Source organism: Opisthorchis viverrini (assembly GCF_000715545.1).
Source record: "Opisthorchis viverrini unplaced genomic scaffold opera_v5_645, whole genome shotgun sequence".
NCBI lineage: Eukaryota > Metazoa > Platyhelminthes > Trematoda > Opisthorchiida > Opisthorchiidae > Opisthorchis > Opisthorchis viverrini.
In genome coordinates this window covers 64,222-77,692 of record NW_008752313.1, presented here as the reverse complement: position 1 = coordinate 77,692, position 13,471 = coordinate 64,222, and the positions used below count along the sequence as shown (strand labels likewise).

The window sequence follows — 13,471 nt, the reverse complement described above, 5'->3', positions numbered from 1 at the left end:
AGACCACTGGAACGGGATGGAGCCACTCTAACTTGTTTACTTTCACTAATTGTCCTGCATAGCTAATTACTTACTATGGAAGACTTTCAGGCAGTTTGGGCACTTTATCCTAGTTGGGTTCCTTAACAAAGTCGGCTGGGTCTGTCTGCTGAATCCATCACTTACGCGTCAAATGACTAACTGTATATGCATTATGACTCTAGACAACAGTTGCTAATTACTTACTATGGAAGACTTTCAGGCAGTTTGGGCACTTTATCCTAGTTGGGGTCCTTAACAAAGTCGGCTGGGTCTGTCTGCTGAATCCATCACTTACGCGTCAAATGACTAACTGTATATGCATTATGACTCTAAGACAACAGTCCAGAATTTCAGACTATTTCTTCTACCGTAGTTCTACCTTTTGCGCCACTTTTGTATTACTTATAGAGCTCAGTTGCAGATGTTCCTCTTCGTATCCGCTCGGGCAAGTACATTTCGACACCCGGTTGTTTGACTGCCCGTAACTAGCCACCGTGTGGTCTATGCCATCTACGTATTTGTCCACATGTTTCTAATCTTTACCAGCTTGGGGAGGATTATTCAATCGCGTGGATTGATGTGGAACCTGCTGCCGGCAAGGGCCTTGTCCGATTTAAAGCGGCCAACACGGCAGAATCTGCCTTGAACAGGCTCAGATGTGCGTTTGGCGATCAACCAATTGTTTATGCGAACAGTGAACTGACTGGGCGTGTTCTCTCAGGTGAATTCATACTAGTGGTGCAATTGTTTGACGCTGCTTGAACCAACATATTTCTGCCTGTGACTCGAGTTTCATTGATTCATTTAGATCTTTCTTGTCGCATGCTGTTCTAGGTTTGATTGTTCATTCGGCAAGTCACTGCACTGTGCACTGTGCGAATCAACTGCAGAGATACGCGTGACCCAGCAAAAACAAGATCCCTTTTGGGAATCATCCAGTTCTCTCGTCCTCAAACCTGTATAAGGTTTGTTTGTTCTGTTAATAAATCCGGAAACAATGCTATCTAGCATCAAATTTTTTGGTCGATATTTTTCAACAATCCCCTTTCCAGGTCCTGCATTTTGAGTTGCAAGCACGGTATAAGATGTGCTCTTTCCACTCCTGGTGTTCCAGCTACCAAGGGTAGTCTTTTTGGGGTCTTACTGCCCTTCAGGTCAGTCATTAGGCACCCTGTGATGACGACTGCACATCCCTTGATTTGAGATGGCCTTTTCAATACTACTACTATTATCGTTTTTTTTGGAGAGCATAATCACAAGCATAAAAATTAAATGTAAGCGATAGATGTGGAAGAGTGTACAAGAGACTGTTAGATATTACGAGGCTAGTGTCATCCGAAGGCGCGCCATCGGCAGTTCAGTCAGATAGGATGAATCCGGAAGCCAGTCTGGCTACCGTTACCACGCCAGGCACTTCAAACTCCATACCTAAGCAGTATGCATCGGAGTTGGATATTCTGGTTATATATCCGGGAAACACGTTCTTGATATGCACGTCGTCGATTCAATATTGGCAAAGTGAGCAACTCTCGTAAACCGCAACTGTCACCGCTGTTGTGCAGACTACCCCCCAAGCAGCCACCAGCTCTTCCTTTGTTTTTGCGCATGCACCATAGACTGGGATCGGAAGGCTAACATGCTGGATGACCTTGCGAAATTTGGATTCATTGACCACATTACGTAGTACTCAGCGCTTGGTATACGGAATTTCTTTCATACACAGTCTCCCCGGCATCGCGGCGATTGCACTCAGATTTGGGATACCAAGTCTCCATGTTGGTTACCCGCGTGGACGCAGCTGATCGGGTTGTCCTTCGGTAACGATAGCCATCCATTAGCAGATTGCCTGGTGCAATCTTCCACCCTTTTGAGTGTGTTTCGGTGGAATTGGTCGAACACGAGGGAATGTCAGCCCTGGTATCAGGTAGTTCCTTGTGATCTTCATGCGCTGATGCGGCTTCTACGGGGCACGCGTAAGCTCACTGAGCAGTTTGAGTAGCTGTTATCGGTGGTTGCATTCTCTTTTTCCCTTGAAAGTGGTGTCAAAATATTTCCCGTTGTTCTTCGGATCCAAATGATTATTGAGTTCCCCAGCGAAGCAAAATGGTTTGATTGAGATTGCTGTCGCCGGGTGTTTCATCTCTCCTCAAGTCACCATTACTTTCATCTTTCGGGTGTTGATCTTCCTACCAACTCTTCCCAGCTCGGCTGCAGCAGCCTCAAGCTTCCAATTTAGACGATCCTGACTTCCTTCACACACAACTCAGTCGCGAAGGCAAAACCATCCACTAATGTGTCATGGAACTGGTATCCTAGTTGCGGCGTCGACAGTCCAAGAACCTCATCCATTGCCATGATGGGGAGAGTGGATCTCCCTGCCTCAAATCTCTGACACTGAACTTCGGAATTAGAGAAAACTGCTACAGGATTCCCACAGAACTATGCGATATTTTGAACCAGAGGTGATGGTGCTCCAACTGCCTCGGCGGTCGTGTCATACGATGCTGAACCAAACGGTTTCGGGATATCAGCAAACGCCTAGCTGAGGTTAGAAGCTGAAGAGTAACGAAGCACGGCGTGTAACAGCGGTGTAGCTTCCAAATAATCGTCTCGATATAGAAATGCAAACTGAATTAAGGGCAGTTGGAATATGCGGCTCCAGCGATCAGCGTGAACCTCATGAGAGCATGGAACAAGAATAAATGACACGGAGATCAGTCTCATTTGTTCGGTGGAGTCGGATTTGAGACCTTCGGAACTAGGGAAATGCGAGGATGACACAATCCGGCGGGTAACCTTTGATAATAACAGTAAATTAAAATACTCAACGAGGGTGTTGGCATTGAACTGGTGAAGCATCGTGGGTGTGAGGTTGTTCAGAATTGGGGGTGAATTTCCCATTGAACGGATTGTACGGTCGACTTCCTCACATGTAGTTAGCTCGATCAAACTTTAGTCGGATGGTAGCACTGCGCGACTTGGTCGGCTATCTGTGTTTTGGGTCAGAGAGCACCTGTTTCCAATACTGCTTGGCGTCCATAGGTAGACCACAGTTGCCTTTGTACAGATCCTTCCACGGTCCATCGAGCATAACAGACGCTGCATCTTCCCGTTCGGTAGTATGGGACCTGGATTACTGCGTACTTGGTTCGGTTGACCTGCTTCCGTTTGGGGGCACACGATGTGCTAGCTGATGACGGTGTCGGGAGACAGGATTCCACGTTTGTGAAAATGTTTTGAAGGCGTGGAGGTCCTGAAGTGACAACTTTTTCTGGTGTCGTCATGATACCGAACTGCAACCCTCGAGCAAATGCCAGGAGGTCATCACCGGCAACCGAACTGTCAGAGTGGGATTCCGAGAGTGATACGGCCCAATCCACGGTTTGTTTAGTCGGACGCCATAGTCATCAGCTTCGGACCAATGGGTCGCTGTTTGGCCGATGGTTTTGTCAGGGTCACCAGACGATGATTCGTCCTGTTGTGCTTGCCAGTTGAGCACATCATTATCATTATCGTCTGTCGATCAGTCATCGGTGTTGACACTGGTGCTCCACTGCCGTACAACCATAAGGTTCTTCTAGTTATACGTAATGTAATTAAAAGCCCTAGAATGAAAAGATGAGAAAAAGTGAGTGAGTGAGGGGACCTAATGCTGGCATATGTTGAGCATTCTGAAGTGCCTCCAACCGCTCAATCAAACAGTCTGCAAAGAAACTGACAGCAGTTGTAACCTGGTTTTGATGCTGACAGTCGATCGACCGGGAAATATTGCTCCAATCTCACGAACAGCGCGGTTTGTGTCACAAGACGGATGTAGATTGATAACCAGGCGCAAGAGTGGTTGTGATTGTTGCTGGGATCCAGAGAACACCGGAATTATTCACTCGACCATGCTTATGTTCCTTACGGGTGGGGTTTGCGTATTGACTTAAGCCACTCTTCATCGGAAAAAGGCGGGCAATCGGTGCAGGCTAATCGGGTGACCACGTTCGTTCCATCACTCACCGATGTGCATTCGGTGATGGGCTACCAAGACAGCTTTTGATTTGGAGCATTTGCCGCATTCCTCACATGCGAGCTCCATGAGTCTCTCATGTATACTGGTTGGAGCTAATGTGGAGGCGCCGGATGATTCGTGCACTTGAAAGTAACATGCACATTGAAACCGAACAGGATGATTTGCCCTATCTGGAGTTGCTGAACTCTTTGCTCACCCAGAATGACCCAGTCGACACCACGAGATGGCTCAGCGCGCCAGCTACTACTACTAATTATAATTATAATGACATTTATAATATCAATAACAACAATAATTATTACTATGGATAACACGATATCAGAGTTCGCCCATGATTCATTTAAAAGCCTCATTGTACAGAAAGGAATAAAAGTGATCTCCGCTGGACTGTAGATTGCCCGGTGTTTGACACACTAACCTAGAGGTCTGGCTGTTCGTGGTTCGAACCCAACCTCTGCATCTCGACTACTCCCTTCCATGCTTGAACAGCCTGGTAACATCTCAGTCTTAGTGTTTTCTTCGGGTGGCGTTGCAGATGTGTACCGAAATTGTATTGCAACGAACACATGGTCTCTGCGCTGTGGTAGCTCGTGCAATTTCGTTCTGGAACTTCCATGCGGAATCGGATCGCTTGCTTGTTCTTTGCTGCGTTTCGTTGCGCCTTTCAAGGGTGCGAAAGATGCACAGACCTCGACTGATCATTGAGAAGTCCTCGGACCGTGATGTGAAGCATGTCTACCAAACTGTCTACTGAAGTCCGTTTCAGACAACTTGACGTTAACTCTTGCTAGAAACTACTATCCTCAAACTCGCAAGATGTTGGGCGCTTCGACGGAGTAGTGGCACAATCAACACTATTTCTAAGTTCTATCCCGAGCAACCCTTTAAGATTACTCGCATCTCCAAAACATTCTTTCTGGTGTGGGGTACTGTACCACTCGACGAACAGTCGACCTTCATATGATAAAGAGCATCTTCGATGATCAAGAAGCCTGGTGAATCCAGAAAGGTAAGAATATGAAGGAGGGGAAAAACTCTGCAAATGTGCGTAGTCCGTTCCAGCTATATTTGCGAAAGGCTCTAAGAAGCCTTCGATGTGCGAATCAGCCACTGATAACGACTCACTTATCTCCGGAACAAAGGAGAGCGCCTAAATCATTGATCTGAACACTTTCGAGACCGAGTCAACAGAATAGTCAACCATGTAGCTGAACTATTTTCAGCTGTCAGATGTCTGGAGCGGTTGCCGGACTCCAGAGACCGTTTCTGATGGTGGTTCCCTCTTTCCATTTTAAGCCCGGTTGATATAAGTTCTACTTTTTCTCTACGCGATGGAGACTATCGGTAACGGAAAACCTTTCTCTATTGACAGTCCCTTATCAGTGTGCTGGAAGTAACCTAAATTAGTAGCCCTGCAAAATGCAGTTGAATTCGCCCATTGTCGGCATGCTCTAGTCACCATCGCATACTGTTCTCGACTGGCCTCTGGCCGGTCGAAGTAGGTGTGCGTAAATTCATTGCCGAGCCGTGCATGACCAACATAATCATTTTATGTTGGTGAAACGCATCCTCGCATGCTACCTGCTCACAAATAGTTGAGATATCCCACTCACCAATATTTTGAGTATTTGTCATCCCGTTTGCTTTTACTTGTATTAATTTGTGATTCATGGACCATTATCTCCCTTCATTTTTTGCAGGGGATGAGGAATTCTCACATTGGAAAACGATAATTGCAGCACAGCAGCAGAAGGCTCAGAAGCGTCGTGGAGAAAGAGGAGTGAGTGTAAAAGCCCTATGGACATGTTTTTCAAATGGTTACTTGGCTTATAATGCTAAAATTAGGTATCAAACCCGCTAATTCAGCAGTGCATTTTTAATGTAACTCAGATGCCTTACTGCAACTCAAGACACTTCGCGTTCAGCGGTAGTAAAAGCGTGACTAATTCATTCATGTAGTCAAAACTTTTTATTTTACGGCTGTGTTTGTATGTCCTTACTGTATCATGGTCCCCGACATTTGCATGATGACACAAGTAACCAGATGCTTTGAAGCCCGACCTATCGCTGTTTTCGATCTTAATGCAATCCTATCTAGTACTAGTTGTTCAGATTTACCGTTGACCAGTATGCCGAGCTTAACAATTAGCTTGTATGCGTTTCGTCATCAATAAAGGAGTCATATGTGCGCACTGATGACGTCATCAGCGAGTGCATCCGAGCTAGCACTATTTCGGTGCACCACCAATCATATCTGGCGATTTAGGCTTCCAGTCATGGTGGTGATGACTCGCGAAGCTCGGGATGAACAAGCGGTTAAGGCAAAAACTTACCGACGTGAATTAGGTTCGAATCCAACCTATGCGTCTCCACTGCTCCTGTTTAGACTCGGGTAACCTGGAAGTATCTCAGCCCTCGTGTTTCCTTCTGGTGCCAGCTGGGCCAAGCGGTTAAGGCAAAAACTTACCGACGTGAATTAGGTTCGAATCCAACCTATGCGTCTCCACTGCTCCTGTTTAGACTCGGGTAACCTGGAAGTATCTCAGCCCTCGTGTTTCCTTCTGGTGGTATGCCAGCTGGGCACGGAGAGGATGTAACAACTGAACGAAAGATGAAGCATCATTGTCGCACAACCAGTAGTTCATCGGGGAGAATTCTCAGATGAAAAACTAAACGACTAAGTATATAACATAATGTGATATGTTGGCGCAATTTGTATGAGCGCTTAATATTCCTGATTGCGAATTCTCCTTGATGCTTGGACAGTAACGCACCTAAGACCTTTTTCGAGTTCTCTGTGTCATCAAAGTGTTACACCAGCACCCCTTTTTGAGTCATATGACCAAGAACCAAAGGTTAGTTTTTGCGGGCAGCGTTATTCCATCCATAAGTGGTGAGACGGCGACCAGCTCTTTTGTCCCAGGTGATATTAATCAACACTGCTCAGCCTCAGGTTTAAACTGTCGGAATTACGGAAACGGCAGCTACTTCGCTCCTTGTGTACTAAGACGTCCACTTTCATTGGATTATTTCACTCCGCTATTTATTTGATTTTGAATGTCCTCATGTAATATCGAACCCCCCCCCCCCCCCCCCGAGAGAACAACGTAAGTGTCTCCATAAAAAGGACAGAAACTCAAAACAACCACTGTTTATTGACTGAATCAGTTTGATGGATCAGTTCCAATAGATTAGGTGCGTTAGGCATTTATCGGAATGTAAGGGCAAAGTTTGCTTTAGTACCTCATCGTGTTCAGAAAAGTCACTGGAAGAAGACCCGACCGATGAATGAAAAACTTATATCGTTGCATCTGCATCACTTCCGTTTATTTCATTTACAGGGTGGACGCGGTGGCGGTGCCAACAAACGGCGTCGGATGAACTGAATGCACAACCGTGCTTGTGCAAATCATGCTCACTGATCTTGTGTATCTGTACACTGTAAATACAACCGTTCCCGGAAAATAAACTACGTTCGAACCATCTTACTTTTCAATTGACAAACTGATTTGTGATACAGTGCACATATCCGCCGGTCACTGCTGTACTGTACATTAGGCGATCCCCGTCATAAATGAACACCTATGAAGCCAAATAAAATTGCACTCCAGTGCTAGAAAATTGGCTTTCGTGACTTGGACTGAGCCTGAGACGCCACCAGGCAGTGCATCTACAAATCTATGTCCCATATTTTGTCATTTATGAGTCGTTAGACCATCTGTCTAAACGAATAGAACTCGTATATCCACTCACTTGCTATGACGCATTTCTTGTTTGCTCGGTTCGTCTGTTCTCCGATCGTGACCACGGTTTGGTTCTTCACCGTTGGGCTGACCTGAACTTTCACTGCTTACTTGTGGTGGCATAGTTCCTGGGCGAACTCGCGAGAACATTCCTCATTGTGGGTTGTCTAAGAGTTTTCAGCAACTCTCCCTTCATGAAGATATACTGCGATTTCTCCAATATCGTGCCAGTTGAAACATGAGGTGGTTCCTGTGCGGCACATTCAATTGAGGAATATCATAGGCGAGAGATTCAGTTGAGTGTCCCGTTAAAACCAAACGGATATGCCAATGAGTGTATGTGCCGAAATTCCTCATTATTGTTATTGCCACCGCGTGCATTACACCGATACGGGCAGGTGCCACAATCAAGCACACCAATATGGCTTTTCAATACCACAATGTTCTCTTTTCACTTATTAAAATGGACTCTATCTTTTGCTTTAGGTACTAGGGATCTTGTCATATCCCGATTGTCTTTAATGATTCCCTAACACTCTTACTTTGGAATAAGCCATCAACGTAATACTTGTTATTGTATCTGATATACGAATACAAACTAAGAGTGGTGGACAGTAGATCCTACTGGTCTCTACTCTGTCATTTCAGCTGTTTCTTCATGGGACGGAATTCCTCAGCTGATGGTATAAGGTACATGGGTGATGACGATCAAAACAAAAAGCACAGGAAGCTGTCAATGAGAGTGCGGCGGCGATCAGTGATTAGTCGCGTCCCACGGGCCAGTACAGGCTTTTCCGACCGTCGACGACGCTTACAAACGACTATTCGGGAAATCTACAACGGTATACGCCGTAATGTATTGGTATCGAAGTGGTCGCAAGTTCGGACTCTGATGACTTACAATCGTCGTCTGCTAACCGAACAACTAGCCGTTGTCAAGGCTGCAAACTTGGCTGCATCCTCTTTGGCTTCGGATTCATTTTTTGATTCTTTAGATCAAGTAAACGGAGATCCCTCAGGCGCCTATCCGTATCTTCTAGCGGAACCGGTCGAAATCCCTCAGATTTACAATCAGTTTGGTCGATTTGAAGCCAAGATTGGAAACAAAACATACCGTGTTGGTTTAATAATGATACCACAGGTAATTCTGTCTCGAATTGTTTTTTCGGCTACGTCTTCAGCTCATACGTACAACCGTGTCTCTCGTTTTTTGGATCGCGATCCCACTATTACTATTACCCAGACATTTTTCAGTGACGATTAACCCAACATGGCGATAGTCCGCAATACTATACCTTATCTACAACTACTTTTTCCTGATATGACTTAACTCGTTTTGCGCTGCAACAGTCTAGAACTTGTCACGCAATGTTGCAGTCTTACAGATAAGGCAAATCAACGTGAGATCTAATCGCATTTATTGATTCCCAGCTAAATGTGGTCTTTCTGTTGGAGTGTTCGAATAAATACCCATTCATGTAGGGCAGCATTAACTAATCTGTCATGATTGTGAGTGAAGTCAGTCTGTGCTAATAGACCAAGAAACACTGTGCAGCAGTGTTTCATCCTTATTCAGAATCATCCGCATCCCGCAAATTGCTGTCGTGATTTCAATTACAAGACTAATTCTCGATTGAAATTCCTGGGTCTCATGCCATCAACTCTATAGCCCAGAAGGTGTCAGGTAGGTCAAATTCCCGAAAATGGTCCCAGAAATTTCAAAACTTACTGAAACCCTTAAACTCCGGTAGGGCATCTGTCAAACACCCGAATAGCCCAGAAGGTGTCAGGTAGGTCAAATTCCCGAAAATGGTCCCAGAAATTTCAAAACTTACTGAAACCCTTAAACTCCGGTAGGGCATCTGTCAAACACCCGAGCCAGAAAAGCCAGCTACCGATTGGACGCTCGAACAGTCAATCAGCAATGGCAGACGGTGATCGGTGTTTGGGCATGTCATAGAAGCCACGCCAATCAGTCACTCGACATCGACCGGACAGGCTGGATTTCGTGAAATACGCGCTGCAGATGATTTCTAATAGGGATGAAACAGCTGTACGGTACTTCTGCGCTTTTCGCCATGGGCTGACTTCATTTACGAGACGAAATACCGATCGAAACTTCCAGATTCCATCTTACTACCAATAAATGGTTCTTGTGAATAGCCCGGATGGAACCCGGATAGGTTCTCTACGTTGCGCTTACGTATACGCTGACAAACCCTTGTCGGCTATTTTTAACACATGAGCCCTATTTATAATAGTACACTCGGTGTCTAGTGTCTACCTGAACTTGCTTTGGTTAGAGAAGCAGCGAACAACCATAGTGATACTTTTCCCCACCCTGACGAAAACCACTGAGAATAGTGGCAAACAGCCGAGCTCCATGGGTATCTCTGCTTCTCAGGGCCGAAACATCCTTGTGGACGATAAATCTCGATATCTTCCAAAACTTTTTCCTCAAGCGAATACTTCGCCTGCTCAGTTCTTTTCAACATACTGCGCCCTTCGAACTTTCAGCAACAGTGTGCAGTCCGTAGCACAAGTGGATCACTCATGGCACCGAGCTCGAGATAGCCCAGTGATTAGTCTGCTGACCCACTGATTGAAAGGTCTGCGGTTCGAATCGAACTCCACACTATCGACTGCTCCTGTCTATTTCCGGGTTCCGTAACAATATGACAGTCCCCTTGCTTTCATCGTAACCCTTGAAGGCAAGCTTCCGGTTGTGTAAGACTGCACTAATCTGAAGGGACGTGTGTATCAAACTACAGTACGGGCTGTCTTGTTGTATGGCTGTGAGACTTGGCCTATTCGAGCAGCGGAACTGAGACGTCTTCAGGTGTTCGACAATCGTTGTCTGAGAACCATAGCTCGTGTGGGTTGGTGTCGACGAATCCGTAACGAGGCAGTTAGAAAGCGCGTCTCCGGTTGTGCGATGGGTTCTTCCATTGAAGAATGTGTCCAGCACCAGAAGCTGCGTTGTTTGGAACGTGTGTTGCGTATGCCGAACCATCGTTTGCCGAAGTGAGTGCTGTTCTCCATGCCCAGTTCAGAGTGGCGTAAACAGACGGGTGGCCAACCCTTGACTTGGCAGAGGAGTATGAAGGAGATCACGAAACGCTTGGGTGCTGTCGGTGCTACTCGCCTTCCAGGATGGGGACCGCGTGATCCTCACTGTGCCTGGTTGAAGACCGTACAAGATATGGCTGTCAACCGATGTCAGTGGCGTTCTTGTTGTCAGTTTCTACCCAGATCGCCTGAGTGAATGTCTGGAGGTGTAGGCACCTTGGAATGATTGTGTTAATCTATCACTAATTCCCTTCCCCGTCCACCATTCTTTTCTTTACGATAAGGCTTTCAAATAAGTCATGGTTGTACGGCAGTGAAGCATCAGTGTTGAACATGGATGTCATGCTGTCGGTGATGATGACGACTGTTTTGCGCGCTCTGATTAAGATGTAACCATATCAATTCGAAATGAGTTCAAGGAGACCGGAGTCCGAGTTGACATTTGAAAAAGAAAACATCAGCACTGCTTATTTGTACACCTAGGATGCCTTTCATGCTCTCTGTCAGCATCATTACGTGATTCCTAAACTTGCAATGATATATCCTTTTGTAATTGTTCGAATGATTTCTGCATCTTTGAAACGGTGCGTTAGTCGATAAATTGTCAGCAAGTGCAGTGAGACTGATCAAAGACAGTAGCGTTTTTCGCTTCTGTGTAGTCAACGTTGAGTCGGTTTATGACTATCCTCTCCGGTAGTGTTTGTCTGGGGAGAATGGATGTAAACTCGCAGGAGTTGGTATTTTTGCCTTGGACGCTTCATGGGTCTCATTTGCTGTATTTGTCAGCAGCCGAGCACGTGAATGCAGTAGTCACTTCCTGTGAGACCGTGCCGATGCGATACTTGCACAGCTCACCTAATTTGACGCTTTTTTTTGTTGCACTTCTCTTACTTTTTTTTAGGTAGATTCTGTTCCCAATGTTTGTACTTGGGCTCCTGTGCAACACAACTTCTCGGTCGAAGATGAAACTGAGTTGGCCAATTTACCCTACATGGGTGATGAACAGGCTCAAGAAGACGTGAGTTTCTTGGAGGAACTGTTGAACAACTATGATGGTCGACTTCACGGAAATTTCCCGTTTGAATTTGAGGAGGAGATGCTCATCCCGTTGGTGACGGAGGTTAATAAACAGTGGCCAGCAATTAGCCGTCAGTGTGGACTACCCAGTCAGAAGTTGGAAAAAACGGAACCAGAACAGTCGACAACAGCTTCTACTGTTATGGAAACTGAACCAACCAAGTTAAACCGAGAAGCGCTGCTTACTCAGGAGTCGCCAGGTCCCGGGTTTAAACGATCGGACAGATTGAAACGTTGCTGGGACGAGGTGGATCAAACGTCCGAGAAGTGTTCATCGTTGCTGGTCTCACGATCTTCAGTTTCCAAACGCAGTCGACGTCCTCGCTTGTCCAACCAGCTAACGACTGAAGTGAGTTTGTTTTCTAACGGACCAATACTTTGCGCACGACACCTGCTATGCGCAGCCGCATAATACCTTATTCCTTGCGCCCTAGGATTTGACTAACCCCCTTTAGCCGAGTGGGTCAGACTATTAAATCATCGGCCCCCCCGAAGAAAACCCCACTGTCCGCTGTCTCGTGCATCGGAATCTGGAATCAGAGGCTAGGGCCGGGTCCTTGTACAAAACCCTACATCCTCCTACTGCCTTGTGGGTCGGACTTTTGAATTAAAGGCTCAAGGTGGGGCACCTCAACCAAACCCCCTTCTTCGGCCTAGACAACCAAAAAGTATCATCCGCCCGGGCGGTTCGGTGTCCCCTGATGTCCCTCCCCAACTCCCTCCCACCACACAAGCAAACATTACTGGGTCACTTGTCTGTCAGTTATCTGACCGAAGGGCCTTATTCTTCTCGCCGCCTGTTAACAGCCAACAAAATAGCACCCTTCTAAATCCACGAGACCCTTTCTATATGGGTGCTTTTAACGCCCGTCAAATCGGCAAACAGACAATGCTTCCTTAAACCCTGTATTTCCCTAAAATTGATGTGTGGTGTGTCCCGTCACGAAGAGACTGAACCTTACCGTGGTGTGACGGTTTGCGCACCTCAGCGATCCATTGAGCTATACTGGAGAGTGTCTCGCGACACTCACAGGGTCTCATACCAGGTTGGTCAATGGTTAGAGGTCTGACAAACAGTCTCCTGACCCTCCAGGTTGGGGGTTCGAACATGTGGCGACTTGTTCCGTAGAAATGGTAATGCATTTGCATTTCCCGCCAAACACCGCTGCCTTGCGGTTAGGCTTTTGATTGGGGACCCTAATCGTCCTCCTGTCTAGGTGTGGGCGCCCTGGCATTATCCCAGCCCACGTACAACCATGAATTGCACATACACAAATAAACTCATGCCACATCGGCCGTCGCGTGGTGCCATCAGCCGGGTCGCCTTACTTGCTGCATACAGCAGGGCGGGTAAGCGAAAACAGGCTACTGCTGACGCCTCCCTTCTTTCTCCTTCACATACTTTTTCTTCCCCCTCTCCCCACCCCATTAATAACTCTCTCCTTGTAGGCCCAGCACTTAGGACTGACGACTCCGTTCGTCATGCATCGGTTTTGCGTGCAGCATCTGCTCGTCACATGGTGCCAACATCTTCAGGAATCTC

General features: G+C 46.5%; 1 protein-coding gene across 1 annotated transcript in view; it reads left to right on the top strand.

Moving 5' to 3' along the window:
• The window catches only part of T265_11922 (hypothetical protein), a gene marked incomplete at both ends in the record, with an annotated part of 46,315 nt that overhangs the window by 13,895 nt on the left and 18,949 nt on the right, over window positions 1-13,471 (top strand). The window contains 4 exons of the mRNA XM_009178747.1: window positions 568-742; window positions 5,740-5,884; window positions 8,401-8,923; window positions 11,753-12,277. Of these exons, the coding sequence (XP_009177011.1) occupies window positions 568-742; window positions 5,740-5,884; window positions 8,401-8,923; window positions 11,753-12,277 (1,368 nt within the window). The remainder of the gene's footprint in view (window positions 1-567; window positions 743-5,739; window positions 5,885-8,400; window positions 8,924-11,752; window positions 12,278-13,471) is intronic.